Below are 17,659 nucleotides of genomic sequence, written 5' to 3' on the forward strand. Positions count from 1 at the left end.
CAAAGATTGCTCAACCCCTCACCGCTTTGACTCACAAGGGTACTAAGTACAAATGGGGTGAAGCGCAAGAATCCGCTTTTCAACTGTTGAAAACCAAACTCTGTAGCGCCCCTATTCTAGCCCTACCCGAGGGAACGGAGAATTTTTAGGTACACTGTGACGCATCGATACAAGGTCTCGGTTGTGTGCTGATGCAACTCGAGAAGGTTATAGCTTATGCCTCTCGACAACTGCGGGTTCACGAGAAGAACTACACGACCCATGACTTGGAACTCGGAGCTGTAGTGTTTGCTCTTAAGATATGGATGCATTACTTGTACGGTACCAAATTTACCATTTACACCGACCACAAGAGTCTCCAGCATATCTACGATCAGAAGGAGCTGAACATGCGACAGCGTCGTTGGGTCGAGCTGCTTAAGGATTATGATTGTGCCATCAAGTACCACCCTGGCAAGGCCAATGTAGTGGCCGACGCCCTCAGCAGAAAAGAAACAGATAAACCCAGACGAGTGCGAGCATTGCAACTCACGGTTCTTACCAACTTACCCGATCAGATTCGCGAGGCGCAACTCGAAGCTTTGAAAGATGATAATCTTCCATCGGAACTCATGCGGGGCATGAACAAGCAGCTTGAAACCAAATCGGACGGGGTCCGATATTTTGAGAACCGGATTTGGGTTCCACGATACGGAGAGTTGAGAACTCTAGTGATGGACGAAGCACACAAGCCCCGATATTCTATCCCCCCTGGCTTAGATAAAATGTATCATGACTTAAAGGCACTTTACTGGTGGCCAAATATGAAAGCCGACATTGCCACCTACGTGAGCAAATGCTTGACTTGTGCCAGAGTCAAGATAGAATATCAGAAACCATCTGGCCTGCTACAACAACCGGAACTTCCAATGCGGAAATAGGAACACATTTCAATGGACTTCATCACAGGATTACCTAAAACACCGACGGGATGCGATACCATCTGGGTGATCGTTGACCGGTTGACTAAGTCTGCACACTTTTTAGCGATTAAGGAATCGGAAAAAATGGAAAGATTGACTCGCGTCTACATGAAGGAAGTAGTGTCTAGACACGGAGTGTCTGTCTCAATCATTTCTGATCGAGATTCCCGTTTCACTTCGCACTTTTGGAAGTCGCTACAGAGCGCACTAGGCACCCGTCTTGATATGAGCACAGCTTACCATCCTCAGACGGATGGGCACAGTGAACGAACTATTCAGACCCTGTAGGATATGTTGCGTGCATGTGTGTTGGATTTCGGAAAAAGTTGGGAACCTCACTTACCTTTGGTAGAGTTTTCGTATAATAACAGCTACCACGCAAGTATTAAAGCAGCGCCGTTTGAAGCCCTGTACGGACAGAAGTGTTGATCACCCCTCTGCTGGGCAGAGGTGGGTGACAGCCAAATCACTGGTCCAGAACTGGTACTCGAAACCTCGGAAAAGATTGTTCAAATCCGAAACCGCATGGCAGCAGCACGAGATCGCCAAAAGAGTTACGCCGACAAGCGCCGAAAACCCCTCGAATTTCAAGTGAACGACCAAGTATTACTCAAAGTCTCACCTTGGAAAGGTGTGGTTCGCTTTAGGAAGCGAAACAAACTCAATCCACGATACGTTGGTCTTTACCGGATAACGGAACGCGTTGGTTCGGTGGCGTACCGACTGGACCTACCAACGGAACTCAGTGGCGTACACAATGTATTCCACGTATCCAATTTGAAGAAATGCCTATCTGATGAAACCCAAGTAGTCCCTTTGGATGAACTACAAGTTGATGAACAGCTACGCTTCATTGAAGAACCAGTCGAAGTTTTGGATTGGGAAACCAAAACACTCAAGCACAGCAAAATTCCAATTGTTAAGGTTCGTTGGAACTCGAGACGTGGACCGGAGTTCACGTGGGAACGCGAGGATCAAATGATGAAAAAGTATCCTCACCTTTTTGAAGGGCTGACCAAACACAGAAAACCGCGAAACCAGGCAAACAGTCAGAAATCACCGGGGGTATGAATTAAATTTCGGGACGAAATTTCTTTCTACTAGGGGATGATATGACAAACTGAAATTTTTTTCTTACTCTTTCAGACACTCATCACGACTTGACTCAAATTTTCGGGACGAAAATTCTTTAACATGGGAATGATGTGACAATCGTCAATTTCAGGTTAACTCCGTTAACTCAACTCCGTCAATTCAAACTTTAGATCATTGAATCTATAACGCACACCTCATTACATTTAAACTAGGGTTTAAATGACGCTTGACACTTACTACATGTGTAGTCTTTCGGGAATTGCACCGAAACGCAAACGAGTTGACGCAAACGATTGGTGAATAAACAAAAAACGTCAAAACAATAATTATGTGATAATTATGTGTTAGACTTATGTGTTATGTGATAACATTGTTATAAACGTTAACTCAATGTGCTAGAACTAGTTAATTAAGCTAGAAAAGTACAAACTAGAAGTTGAGGGACTAAAGTGTAACATGTTATTATTATTAATAAATATAAACCCTAACCTCTCCTCCCTCTCCCTCTTCCCAAAGCCGACGGCCAGCCCCCCCTTCCCCCTCCTCACGATCGGCTCACACACACACACACACATATCTCTTGGTTTTTGATCTTGTTTTTCACAATTGAAACCCCCTACACCCGATTCTAGTCATCTTCTACCTTCCTCTTGCTTATTTTTGTGCTTTTGAAGGTATAATTACAAACCCTAAAATCTGGAAATTTCATATATTGTGTTCATATGATCTTTGTTTGATTTGATGATGTATTGATGATGATTGGATAACTAGAATTGATATTATTACATGTTAATTGTTGTGTCTTTGATTTTGAGATCAAATAAAACCCTAACCATGTATGTATGGTGTGATTGATATGCATGGATGATGGTTATGGTGTCTAGAATGTTATATGAACGGATTATGGTCCATAGATAGTTAATATGTTGAGTTTGGATGCAAACAGTTTCTGGACAGATTGTGTTGTTGATGTTCAATTGACTGTATCGGGGTGTAAATGTAAAAATTGGTTGAGATTATTGATACTACAGTAAACTAGGTTGAGTCTAGTTTCTAAAGAATATAAATTTGCAATTTTTGGACGTGTAAAAGTTAACCTTTATGATTTTACAAAAACGATGTGCAAAGCTGAGTTGTTAGACCTGCTGTTAGGTTGTTTTGTAAATGTTATATCTCATGAACTACGAGACCAATTGGGTTGGTTCCACTTCTGGAAGTTGACTTGTTGAGTTAGGAACCTAACCCAGGTGGTCTTGCATTTTTTGGATTTTTCATTTAACGGGAATTTCAAATAACATTCTGTTGCGCATGAATTTGACTGTTATGAGTTTGCTGTAATGTTTTGATCATTGTGAGAAACATATGTGGAATAAAAATAAAATAAAATATGTTCTGGAAACCTAATACATGTATGCTTTTGTGATGATTTTTGGTAAATTAATTGAGATGCTATGATCAGTGGAATAGTACAATCTTTCAAGTAGAATTTCTGTCTCGGTGAAACTAGCTGCTGAATTTTGTGAAAATGCATGAAACATAATAATTGCTAGTTAATTGTTATGTGTTGACCAAATTGCCCTTACGGGGAGTAATTGCTAGTGATGTACATTATTAATACATGACACGTAAATAATTGCTCACACATGTAATGCATCACGAATGTACTTGTTAAAGTCACACACGATTCACAAACGAAACACGAAACACATTGTGTGCATAGGTATTATGTGCCGGGTCTAGAGACTCGATAATATTTCCGACACTTAGAAAAATCTCCTTGTTGTTTTAGAACGCTAGAGAGAGTTTTCTGTGACGCGCATCACTTGGTGATTTATTTTGGGAATTCTTCGCAAACAGTGAGTTCACTTACCCCTTTTAAACTGTTTTCAAACGTTTTTCACTTGGAGGAGATAACATACTCCGGAAACGCTTTTAAGATTTTGTTAATATAGATTATATATCACTTGTAAAGACTAAGTGGCAAACGCAATTACTAAAGTCCTTCATTCACATCGAACCGTTTAATATTGGATAATAGCGAGTCATTGTTGAGTAGTACTACTGGGTTTGACAAACCCCACCCAACGCTAAACTCGACTGGAGGTCGAGTGGGTGTAATCTTGGCTAAACACATACCATGGTCGGGATAGACCTGGTGGCAAGGCAAATGATAAACAGTCAGCTTCGGTGTCGAACACTCAGTAATACTTGTTTTATAGGCTAGCTACCTATAGATATATAATTGACATAACACTATCTGGTAACGCAAAACGCTTAACGCAAAACGCTGAATGCAAACGCTAAACGCTTTATTTTATATAAACTTGTGAACTCACCAACCCCGTGTTGACACTTTTAGTATGTTATTCTCAGGTAGCCGAGGCGGGCGCACGGTATAGGATCATGCATGGTTTTTGAACATTCTGATATGCAAACATGTTTTAACTATTATTACTTGGGTTTTTAAGTCGTCCTGCGTGACGCAACTTTTGTCTTTTGGTTTTTACGCTTCCGCACTTAATTTCATTTAAACTTTTTTATGGTTTGATTATAACTAATGATCCCGATCCTGTTAGTTCACACCCTCTGACGGTAAAACTCCGTTAGTGGATTTTGAGGGTGTGACAGTATTTAAGAAGGCATTGAGATCGCTCAACACCTTGCCTGAGTGCGAGGTTAAAGATCTGGCTCTCTTGAGATTGATAAACCGAAGTGATGATAATTTTGCAAGGTGGGTAGGGAAGATTGTGTGGAAGGAAAGTATTAAAGAGAAAAAATTTGAGTTGTTGAAGCCTCAAAAAGGAAAGTTGGTTAAAGACAAGGAACGGGGTATGCGGGCTGATGGTAAGCCCTGGATGGTGATGAAATATAAGCCAATTTGATGTTTGAAAGAGGTTCCGATGAAGCTAATGCCAAGGATGTGTTGAAGGATCTCAAGTGGTGGTTTGTTGACTGCTAGACTGCTGAAGCCGTGACGGAAGATGAAGATGAACAGGAGATCCTAAGGGTGTATGATCCAATGCACTTGGTTAACTTGTCTGAAGCTGATTTGCAGGTACTCAATGATAAGAAGATTTTCTATATTCCTGCGTGGAAAGATGAAGCAAAGAAGTACCAGATGGTGGTCTCTGTCTGTGTGAGACAGGGCGTTCATGCTTGAAGACGGTGGGTACGTGATTTTTGGATTACAAGACACGAGAAAGAAGATAGAGATATGAAGGTACTGCAAAGGGGGAGTCTTTTGGTGCATGATGCCAGTAGTTCAGTATCTCATGTTTATTTGTGTCTGTAATCGTTACTTTGTTCTTGTTAAAGTTGTTTGGTTTACTTTTATGTTTAGCGAACTTGTGTTGAACGAAATTATGACAACTTCGCCTAGCCTGTTGGGCGAAGTTGTCGTGGTATAAGTATTGTAACTTCGGCTCACTTCTATAGAACCTTTTGATGGCTGTTTTGTGACACCTTTGTGTTACGTGTATGGCTTCTTGATTACTACCTTAGCAATATAACAAGTATTCTCTTATAAACTCGTGTGTTTGCATGTGATTTACGTGTTCATTGTCTTAGCACTCGTATTGTATACGTGGGGAATTCTGCACCCTCGTGTTACGAGATACTCTTGTGTAGATCCAGCTGGGATCCTACAATTTATATACTAGCGAATAATTATATAACCTGTTAGCATTAGTTTTTTTAAATTAATGATACACCACACATTTTTAGTCAATAAATTGTAATACATAATTTTACCAAATTATATAAAATAAAAGTTCTATATAAATTCCCTTTAATTAAGACTTTTAGTCAATAATTATCTAGTTGTTCAAACAAACAAGTAATCCTATAAATTAGCCCAAATATTATGCACATGTTATTATATTTCGAGCCTGATATTGTGGCTTAATTAGTGATATTTTCCTTTTATACCTAAAATCACATTAAACCAATAATATCATGAAGTCTAAATATTATTATTACTCTACTATGACAGTATTCAGAATGTACTGTTGATTTCTTAGAAGGTACATCATTGTTATTCATGTAGTCTATAAACAATTTCTTTTTTGGTCATTACTACTTTTTGAATGTGATTTAGTATGTTAAATACCTATATGATTGTTATTCAATCCCATAGGTATTGAGAATGAGATTTCGTTTTTCACTATCTTAAAAACAATTTCAAATTTAACATTTTATATTGAATTTTAATTAATACACATTAGTTTTTTTAATTTATTTACAATGATATTAAAGTTGTGACTTTTTGTTCATTTAACATGTAACATTTATAAGTTTTTTGTAGATGGATTATCCTAGGTTTTATATATGTTATGATTCTTCTTTACAAGCTAAGGTAATCGAAACATCTTTAATGATACTTCAATTGTATACATATCGATTAATTCCACTAATACTATAGTTTATTTTATACAACAATAATATTATTCGAATAATCGATTAATTATGGTTTGATTTGTTATAACGAATAGGCCTTACCCAATAACGCAAGTGTCCAAATATTTGGTCCTACCTTTGATGTACATCATGTTCTTATTGAACGTCTATGGGACGAATGGGTTCTTGAAGTTCAATTAGTTGAAGGAAATTATATAATCATATCCGATTGGGATCGTTTAATTAGCGAATCAGGCTCTGAATTTGGTGATGTTTTGGTCTTTATACCAATGGAACAAAAACGATGGAACTTTATATCCGTCCATCAAAAACCACGTATGGATTTTTGGGTTTTTGACTCATTTGTTGTCGACCCGACTTTAAAGTATCTGGTTAGTATCCTTTTATTAATAATTGTTATATTTATATCATGTTATTAAATCATTATTTAATTTGTTTTGTTAATTTTAATTATTTTATCATAAAAATTTTGTAGGCTTTGAGGGATGATCAACAAAAGACATATCGTACCTTAAATCAAGATTACCAATGGGTTATAAGTACTGTTGATGGAATGTCATGGTATGTCATTTTAACAGTTATACCCAATACTAACAAACATGGATTTACAAGTGGATGGTCTAAGCTTGCTCGTCATGCTAAGTTACAAACCGATGATTAAATAGTGCTTGATACCAAACATTACAATGAATTAGTAATGCATGTGTTTAGCAAGGACCGTATTGAGCGCATCGATTTTGGTGTGCAACCTGTGTATGGTAAAGCATCCTTAAATCCAAAGTCACAAGGTCAACAATAATTGCCATCAAATAACATCAGATAAATTGTCAAACATGAGCACGTATAATCAAATGGTTAGTGTTTTATTATTTATAATAATTTTGTTTTTAAACACAGTCTACATAACAATATGTTACATACCTAATATAATTCTTTTTTATTACGTGCATGACAACGTTTATCCTCTTGAAGATTATCATACCTAAGGCAAGCATTCCTTTATATGATGATGGCGATGGTGAATAAGAATTTTCCATATTAATTTATGTTTAATGTTTTTCTTTTGGTATTGGATTGTAAACTAAAGGCTCACGTTTATTTATGGTATTTTGGTCTTTTTTTCACAGCTCTACTCATAGTATAAACTACCTTTCCCTCGTATTTCCGTTTATTGTATGAATCTGCAATTTTTTTAACATACTACAAGAATTAATAATATTCTGTTAGTTGTTACCATACAATTTGTACAATGGGTTTTTTTTACAATAATATACTGTTTAGTATGATATAAACGTGGGTTACACGACTATTAAAGCAAAGATTAAAACTTTCATACCGTCTAAATTAACACACATCCAAATTTCTGGATATTTGGATAAAAAACATAACATGGGTCATTGTCTACATATTTTACTTTAAAATTTACAATATCAAACATCAATTCCCAATCACCAAAAAAATATCCCAAAACACCCCAACATCACCTTTCATATTCGTCATCCATCTGCTTCTTCAAACTTAAAGACCATAACTTACTTAAATCGCTTCATCACCTGAAAATATAAAAAAAATAATATCATTCCAATATGATAAACCATTTACTATATTATCAAACATCCTCATATTTTTAGTAAACTAATTCTGCAAACATACTATCATAAACAATAAAAATAATAATAAAATGAATATAATAAACTTAATTTTAAAACATTGTTAAACGGCATTACCTAATGTTTCATTATCACAATCGAAAAAATCGGGCACATCATCAAAATCGCTTTCATAGTTATCACATTCCGATAACCATTTCAGCTTCTTCTTCAATTCATTTTCCAGATCCATGTGTGCAATATCCTTTCTTCCGTTCCCAAGCTTCAACACATCGAGCTCTCCATCATAATCAAATCATCAGATTCTAACAGTGATTTAGGAGTCATCAACTTGTTTTGTCCATTTTCAAACTTGATCAACACTTTGTTTTGGTTTGGGTAGTAAAACCATTCCCTCACATTCACATATGGGACAACCGGTTGGTTTTGCTCTTCAAGAAACTCCCGTAAAACAGTAATCAGATTGGTTTCTTGTTCACATGGTATCTCTTTCCTAAGTCCTATTTGATGTATTTGATGCTTCCACAGATTGTTGAACAAGAGAACCGACTCGATATTGTCTTTTTGTACCGTCGTGAAATCACTTAATACAAATTCGTATTTCCTTAAATACGGACAGTATTTCCAACGAACAATGGTCGTCATTATCAAAATGGATTCTAAAAGGTTTTGAGAGATGAAGAAACCCTTGGAATGCAACTATGAAATATAATAATGGCTGTTCAATTTTACCAAATAAAGTAAATGATGGTTTTATGTTTCCAAGGCTTTATAATAATGATACCTATCTATTAGAGTATACTAATAATTATTAACCCTATTTTTCTGATTTCATATTATATAATATGTGTATATTTTATATATTTTCAATAAGTCTAATTGAAATACTACATATTAACTAAATATAACATATGATCAACATTAAGTTTATAACAATGGATTGTATTTGAGATGATATAAATATTTTTCATTCTTTTTGAAGATATTATTGGTTTTACATTAGATTTTGAATCATGAAGTATTTGATTTGTTTGTATGTAAATAATTTTTCAAAAGTTTACATATGTGAATAAAGTAGTAAAAAGTATCCCTCTAAATATGGCTAAATTGGAGGCTTATGTTATTATATTTTTAGAATCATGTATAAAAATTAAAATATTAGGTAAATATACTAATATAATTTTAAGTTATCATATCTTTGATTGCCAGAAACATAATTTAAGCCAAATTGATAGCTTGGTCTTCCCTTAACTTATGTTTAGCATAATACATAAACTTTAATACGTAAATTCTATATATTCCGTTACTTTCATGATTTACCTTTGAAACTATATATATCATAACACCCAATACATTATTTGTTATCAAGTTTGTTATTGAAGATTGTTAATGACTTCCATTCCATGAAGATTTAATCGTATTATACAATTGTAGTTCACAAATGTATGAACGTAAAGTAGCCAATCTTAGAGGAGTTAAAGAATTTTCATTATTTTTGTATATATTATTGGTTTTACATTAGATATTGAATGATGAAGTAATTGATTCATATGTATGAAAATATTATTTAAAAATGTTAGATTTGTGAATTATTTGATATGTGTCTTGACGCTTTTGTTGTATGTTGCAATGTGTTGTTAAAAAAATATAACCATGGGGCATTCTAATTACGTTTTCTTTAATTTGTTTATTTCATTTAATTTCATATGCTAACCTTAAGTTTTTTTCTATTTTAGATGTCATCGAAGAAACGCAGTATTATAGAGTCACCATCTTCCAACAAGAAAAATCAGCCAAACGGTTAGTCATTGTATATAGATTTGGTTACCTATAAACGTTAAATTAATTCGTATATTGTATATATACATTTTCTTATATTGTAAATGTTATATTAATTCGTATTTTAAACACGTGCAGTGTCATCGTTAAGAGAACCATTGAGTATCATATCAAACGGTAATGTATTTATGTTTTTGGCGTTAATATAATTTCATATATCCATCTTAATTTGTAAAATATTATTAGAGTGATAAAATATTTGTGATTATGTTAAATACAAACTGACCATACATAGTGAATAATTTTGTGTACTCCATTTTTTTATAAGGCATTTAAGAGTCACACCAAAATAATTTTCTTTACTCCATTTTTTAGGAATACCTCTCACTTTATATATAATAATTTTATATTACCGTTTCGAAATGAATGTTTAGGTATAATTACATACAAGTTTTATAAAAATCAAGCAATCTATGTTTTAAACTGAACTATGTGTTTTCTAAATGAGTTGTTTTAGAAAGTCTCTTATACTAATCAATTTCATATAAATTTAGACAATTTGATTATTGATGTTTATATATAAGCGAATGGGTTTTTGTTAATTTGAACATATTACATAATCCTTGTTGTATATATGTTAACACATATACCTTACTTTGTTATACATAATAATTATAAGCCGGTATAATTTATTTTACTCTAGGGTTACATTTATGGACTAACAAATAAGTATTTATAGGTTGTTGTCCAATCACATCAACTAATGTTACTCAATCACACTTTGGAAAAGAGAATCACAATCCCACCAATCAAGAAGGTTCCATATGTACCAACTCCAATAACACATGTTACTTATTTCTAATCATTTACTCATTTGGATGTAGTACTTTTTGATATGTTATACAAAAATATTTATTTAATATTTGTTCTGTTTTAAAAAATTAATAGTTGTCACCATACATACGAAAGAAGCAATTGCCGCTGACAATCAAAGACACAGAAAGATGATTATCGACTAAAGGAGAAATAAAAGAACTAACCCAAATAGAGGTTCTACATCAAATGGTAAGTATCTTTCCCGATTATACTAATAGAATAAATTATTTTGAAATTTAGATTGTTAAAAACAATTTCCTTAAGTAGTAATTATTGATTAATAATATTCAACATTAAAATAACAAAACTCATGTCAAAAACGATATATATTTGATACAATATATATTAATATAATTTATTTTTAACTTATACATAGACAAATACTTTTTCTAATTACTTTATTTTGGCAGCTACCGATGTTAGCAGATCAAATAAGACGATAAGATTAACTAATTCAACTACTTCACAAATTGGGCAAGACTATCAACAATCGGCATTGTTATCCACATTTAACGCCACCGGTCAAAGTGGTTTAGGTTAGTAATATTTTACTTATTTAATGTACATCATCATTTTAGTAATTTTATCTTTCGTAATTAATTGATTACATTTATAGTTAACTTATAATTATTTACTAATTTTGTAGTTTCTTCTACTCGCACATTACATGGTCCGTTATCGGATAAAAAAATGCTTGAGATGATGTTTTTACACGAAAGACAACAGACCGCTAATACTTCAAATACAAATCAACGACAACAAATAATATATTCAGGTAATACAACTAAATACCAGCTCCAATATTCTTTTAGTAAACAAAATTGGTTTGTAACAGTCATCAAGGATTTTATTTGTTTTAAAATAATTAAACTACTTTTTGTTTATAGATGTCAATGTCTCATCCACTTATCAGTTGACACCATTGTCTAATATTACGAGGCAAAATATTACCTCTTCTTCAAATATATCAACCCCTGGATGTTCGGCCACTTTTAATACATTCAGTGTTGGATCGTCATCAACGCAGCGTACATCTCACATAAATGTTCATATGAATGAACCCATACGTATGCCAAACTTAGATGAATTTGAAGAGAATGACGCACCAGCCACTCATGGCAATGTTTACGAAGGGATATCTATAGGTATGCATAAAATTAATAATCTATATCATTGTTGGTGTATTTTTCACTACATGTTATTTAGACAATTTTGCTATAACTTTTATATTGTTTTTTTATAAAATTATTTCATTTATTTTTTGACAGCGTATTTAGATCATGGTGATCAAAAATTCATGTGTGGAATGTGCAATGCATTATTATGGGAAGCCGAGAGCAAAAGAGGAAAAACAAACAACGGGATTACAACTTACTCACTTTGTTGTAGTTATGGTGACGTGCAACTTCCTGAGATGAAGTCGGCACCATTGAGTTACGTAAATCTGTTCCTTGGTCATGATAGTACGAGCAAGTTTTTTTTGAAAAACATCAGGCGATATAATTCGATGTTTTCGTTTACATCTCTTGGTGGGAAGATAGATAATTCAGTTAATAAAGGAAATGCGCCTTACAGTTTCAGACTTGGTGGAGAGAACTATCATACCTTGGGAAGTCTTCTTCCTATGTCTGGTGAAAACCCACATTTCTCTCAACTATACATTTACGATACGGAGAACGAAATATCAAATAGACGATCCATTTTTCGGTAAGTATTTTCATTTTGTAAATATTGTAATCTAAATTTTTTATACCTTACTAAATCAACTTAAGTTTCTTTACATATGTATATGTTAACTGATGTTTATTTTGTTATTTAGGGATACGGAATCAAATTCAGAAGTATTAGATGTCCAAATAATTATCTTAAAGACATGTTGGATTCTAAAAATCCATTGGTTAAAAGTTATCGGATGGCAAGGGATTGTTTTCAACAAAATCCAAATATGGATTTAAAGTTGAAAATAATTGGAACACGACAGACAGATGCACGGACTTACAACTTGCCAACAACATATGAAGTGGCAGCGTTAATAGTTGGAGATATTGGTGAAGCAATTGATAAACGAGATATAATTGTTACAACTCAAAGTGGAGCTTTACAACGTATCAGTGAATTGCACCCTTGTTATGTTCCTCTTCAATATCCTATATTTTTTCCATATGGTGAAGATGGTTATAGAATTGACATAGCTCATCGTGAACTTCGAGGGTCGACAAAGCGCAAACGCAAGAAGTGCACAATGCGTGAATTCTTTTCATACCGGTTTCAAGATAGGCCACATGATTTTTCGTTGATTTTAAACGGCGGAAGGTTAACTCAACAACTGTTTGTTGATGCCTATACAATGATAGAGACTCAAAGGTTGCATTACATCCGCACACAACAAAAAAATCTTAGGTCTGAAACTTATGAGAACCTAAGAAACATACATTCGGTTGGATCCTCTGATGTTTCTAACGCCGGGCAACGTATCATTTTACCATTATCATTTACCAGAGGTGCTCGCTATATGATGCAGAATTATTTGGATGCAATGACTATATGTAGATGGTTTGGTTATCCAGATTTCTTTCTCACCATAACATGCAACCCAAACTGGCCATAAATCAAGAGATTTTTACTAAACAAAAATCGAAAATACGAAGACAGGCCAGATATATTGTGTCAGTTATTCAAGATGAAGCTTGATTCGTTAATGAAAGACCTGAAAGATAGGGCTCTTTTTGGAAAGCTGTAAGCCGGTAATGTTTCTTTATATTTGTTGATCATAATTATTTTATGAAAATTATGTTAATTTGACTAATATTATTAACATATATAATATTTGTAGTCAATATTATATACTAATCTACAACTATTTGTTATTTTGCAGTTGTTTATACGATTGAATTTCAGAAACGCGGATTTCCACATGCACATATTTGCCTTTTTTTGCATTCCGAGCACAAAATTCATAATCCTGAGAATATAGACAAATTTATTTCAGCCGAAATTCCAGATCCGAATGAAGATCCAGAGTTGTATTCTCTTGTAAGCGACCACATGATGCATGGTCCTTGCGGTGTGGCTAATCCAAAATGCTCGTGCATGGTCGATAATTGTTGTTCAAAAAAATTCCCAAAGAAATTTCAGAACGAGACGTCAATTGATTCGAATGGGTTTCCTGTTTACCGAAGAAGAGATTTGGGTAATGTTGTTGTCAAGTCTGGTGTGAATTTAGACAACAGACATGTTGTTCCATTTAACACCAGATTGTTAAAAAAATATCAGGCCCATATCAATGTTGAATGGTGTAATCAAGAGGGTTCGATTAAGTATTTGTTTAAGTACACTAATAAAGGCCCAGATCGTGCTACTATATCACTCGTACAAGACAAGACTGACGATCAAGGACAAGTGGTCGATGAAGTTAAGGAGTTTTATGATTGCAGATATCTCTTTGCATGTGAGGCTGCATGGAGAATTTTTGCTTTTGACGTCCATTACAGAGTACCTTCTGTGACTCGGCTTCCGTTTCATTTACCTGGACAACAAACTGTTGTTTTCGCAGATGACGACGACGTGGAAGACGTTTTAAACAAACCGAGTGTTAGTTCTTCAAAATTCATTGCTTGGATGGAGTGTAATAAGCAATATGCTCTTGCTCGAACACTAACCTACGCTGAGTTTCCAATAAAATTTGTTTGGAAACCAGATGAAAGGGCATGGGACCTACGTAAACGAGGTTTCTCAATTGGTCGTGTTCATCATGTCCCTCCGTCTTTCAATGAAGCATACTATCTTAGAATTTTGTTGAACAAGGTTAAAGGCCCTATGTGTTTTGAAGATATTCGTACTGTTGATGGTGAAGTGTGTGATACTTACAGGGATGCGTGTTATAAAAGAGTCCTTCTAGACGATGACAACGAGTATATAGAAGCTATAGAAGAAGCAAGTCATACTGCAAGTGGTTATTATTTACGTAGTTTATTTGCTACAATGTTAATCACTTACAGTTTATCTAGACCGGACGACGTATGGGAAAAGTGTTGGCATTATTTAATTGATGGAATTCTTTATAAACAACAAAATGACCAGAAAAATCCAGGTACAATTTTTTTTTTTAATTTCTTATTTTTTGAACTTCTTTCCCACATTCATTAAATGTTAAGTTAAACAGTTAGTTTTAATATTTTATATTTATCGTTACAGATTTGGTGCTCTCAGAGTCTCAACTAAAGAACCTTGCGTTACTTGAAATTGAGAACTTCCGTCTCGGAAATAATTGTACTCTCCGTTGTTTTCCTACAATGCCTTTCCCTGATGATGATAGCGTTTTTTCATCAACAAATCGTTTTATGAATGAGGAGCTAGCGTATGACATAGAAGTCATGACTGGTGAGTTTGAACGTCTTTTTATTTCATTAACGGATGAGCAGCGAGATGTATATAATCAAATAATGGAAGTAGTTGATCAAAAGAGGGGTGGTATTTATTTTGTGTACGGTTATGGAGGGACGGGAAAAACGTTTTTATGGAAGACATTATCGGCTTCCATAAGATCAAAACGTAAAATTGTTTTAAACGTTGCCTCCAGCGGTATAGGATTTGTTACTTGAGGGAGGTAGAACCGCTCACTCTAGATTTTTAATTCCTATAAATCTAACTGGGGATTCTACATGTTCAATAAAAAGAAATCCAGATATTTGCAACTTAATCAAGAAAACTGATCTCATTATCTGGGACGAGGCTCCTATGATACATAAACATGCTTTTGAAACCTTGGATAGGACTTTAAAAGATGTTATAAAAGATGGTAACCGTAGCAACTGTCAACATCCATTTGGTGGTAAAGTGATTGTTTTTGGTGATGATTTCAGACAAATCCTACCAGTGGTACAAAATGGGTCACGCAGTGACATTGTTAATGCTTCACTTAGTTCATCCCACATTTGGACCAAATGCAAGGTTCTTAGGTTAACCAAAAATATGAGGTTAACTGTTGGATATCAATCATCAAATTTGGAAGACACCATTAGATTTGCTGAATGGTTGTTGGAGCTCGGTGAAGGAAAACTTGGTGGTGACAATGATGGTAACGCCATTATAGAGATACCGGATGATCTTTTGATTTGTGATTCTAACAATCCTCTTTCTGATTTGATTGATTTTGTTTATCCAGCATTATTGGAAAGATGTAATGATATTTCATATTTCCAAGAAAGGGCCATACTTGCACCTCTAAATGAGGTTGTCAAAGAAATTAATGACCAATTTTTGTCTATTTTTCCTGGCGAAGAAGTTGAATATCTTAGTTCTGATAGTTTAGACAACTCTGAAAGTGTCGGTTCTGGTTTCGATTCAGCATTACACTCACCCGATTTTCTGAATGGTTTAAAGATTTCTGGTATGCCTAATCATCGATTGGTTCTAAAAGTTGGTGTGCCGATAATGCTACTAAGGAATATTGATCAAAAGAACGGTTTATGCAATGGGACCAGATTACAAGTTATTAGTTTGGGGAAGCGTTTTATCGAAGTCAAGGTCATTTCAGGTACCAATATTGGGTTTCGCACTTATATAACTCGTAGTGGTCTAACTCCTACAGATAAGAAACTGCCATTCAAATTAAAAGACGACAGTTTCCTGTTTTTGTTTGTTTTGCAATGACCATTAACAAAAGTCAAGGCCAATCACTAGCAAGAGTTGGCATATACCTACGAGCACCGGTGTTTACGCATGGTCATCTATATGTTCCTTTATCACGGGTGAAGAGTAGAGACGGTGTTAAAATGCTAATATTAGACAAGGAAGGAAAAGTGACAAATAAACTACAAATGTTGTTTATAAGGAACTCTTTAGTAATATATGAAATTGTTATTTTTAATTTATAGAATGATTGTAAAATGCATTTTTTTTTGTTTCATAAGTTATGTTTAGTAAAGTTTTTTTATTTTGTTACCCACGTTATTAACCATTGTGTATTATCTTTATCGTTTCGACATGTATGTATGAACTTATGTTTACCATGTTAATATTAACGGTTCATGTTAAACAGTTTATATTTTTCCACCCGTGGCGCCCACGGGTCAATAACCTAGTATTCCCTAATTGGCTTAATATGTTGCCAAGTGGCATCTCTATCTTTTCATCTTTAATTCTTAATTATTTTATTGAAATAAGTCATTTAAAACCTTCCATAATTTATCCATTTATCTATATTACATCAAAACACCATAATACTAACATGATTTTTCCCGTTAAATTTATTTTTAACAAAAAACAAATGTTTCTTAATGATATCCTTTTATAATATATGTTTTAAATGTTTAATATAACATTCTATTGTTTTTTTCCAATTTAATGACTTATACAAAATAATAGTTTTAATATTTTTTATATTAAAAAGTGAATGTTTTACATTTTGTACTTTTTCTTATTTTTAATTTAAATTATAAAATACATTTAACACTTTAATTCTTAAAAAGCATTCATGATTTTTAAAATCTCACTGTCCGACTATAATTATAACTTCTATTATATTCCAAACAAAATAATAATAGTAATAATAATAATAACATGCTAAAAACATATAAACTAATTTTTATACAATCTTACTGTCATATCTTTTTTTTTTTATTAAAATTGGTTTATTTCACATAAAAAAACACAAATTTTTAAATGTTATAAGTTTGGGACTATCATCCAACAACGGTAATTTTCATTGTCGGCCATGCGGTATTACACGTTCATTGTCGGCCATGCGGTATTACACGGTAATTCATGTCCATACACCACCCAAAACACACACTTAAGATTTCTCTCTAGTTCTTCCTTATCTCTAGCCGAAATCAAGAAGGAAACGAGCACCGACCCGAGGTAATGATAGTTTAATATTGTACGAGCCTAAACCGTTAGTTATAGTCGCGTAACGACGAG

General features: G+C 33.8%; 1 protein-coding gene across 1 annotated transcript; it reads left to right on the forward strand.

The window, feature by feature from the left end:
• Window positions 1–9,181: 9,181 nt before the first annotated feature.
• LOC143535580 (uncharacterized) lies at window positions 9,182–16,619 on the forward strand. Its single transcript, XM_077029800.1, has 12 exons — window positions 9,182–9,202; window positions 9,820–9,883; window positions 10,001–10,039; window positions 11,149–11,274; window positions 11,385–11,513; window positions 11,626–11,883; window positions 12,007–12,176; window positions 12,558–13,284; window positions 13,614–14,828; window positions 14,933–15,319; window positions 15,423–16,112; window positions 16,615–16,619. The coding sequence occupies exons 1-12, from the start codon at window positions 9,182–9,184 to the stop codon at window positions 16,617–16,619; spliced, it is 3,831 nt and encodes a 1,276-aa protein (XP_076885915.1).
• The last annotated feature ends 1,040 nt before the right edge of the window (window positions 16,620–17,659 follow it).

This window comes from Bidens hawaiensis, unplaced genomic scaffold (genome assembly GCF_021521415.1).
Source record: "Bidens hawaiensis isolate Kalapana, Puna unplaced genomic scaffold, B.hawaiensis_p1.1 tig00000780_1, whole genome shotgun sequence".
Classification (NCBI taxonomy): domain Eukaryota; kingdom Viridiplantae; phylum Streptophyta; class Magnoliopsida; order Asterales; family Asteraceae; genus Bidens; species Bidens hawaiensis.

Excerpts from the sequence above, each read along its gene's own strand:
- LOC143535580 (XM_077029800.1), top strand. The coding sequence starts at position 9,182 with ATGGCTAAATTGGAGGCTTAT. Across the intron at positions 11,514-11,625 it reads ACAACAAATAATATATTCAG|ATGTCAATGTCTCATCCACT; the intron begins GTAATACAACTA and ends TTTTGTTTATAG. Across the intron at positions 11,884-12,006 it reads TTACGAAGGGATATCTATAG|CGTATTTAGATCATGGTGAT; the intron begins GTATGCATAAAA and ends ATTTTTTGACAG.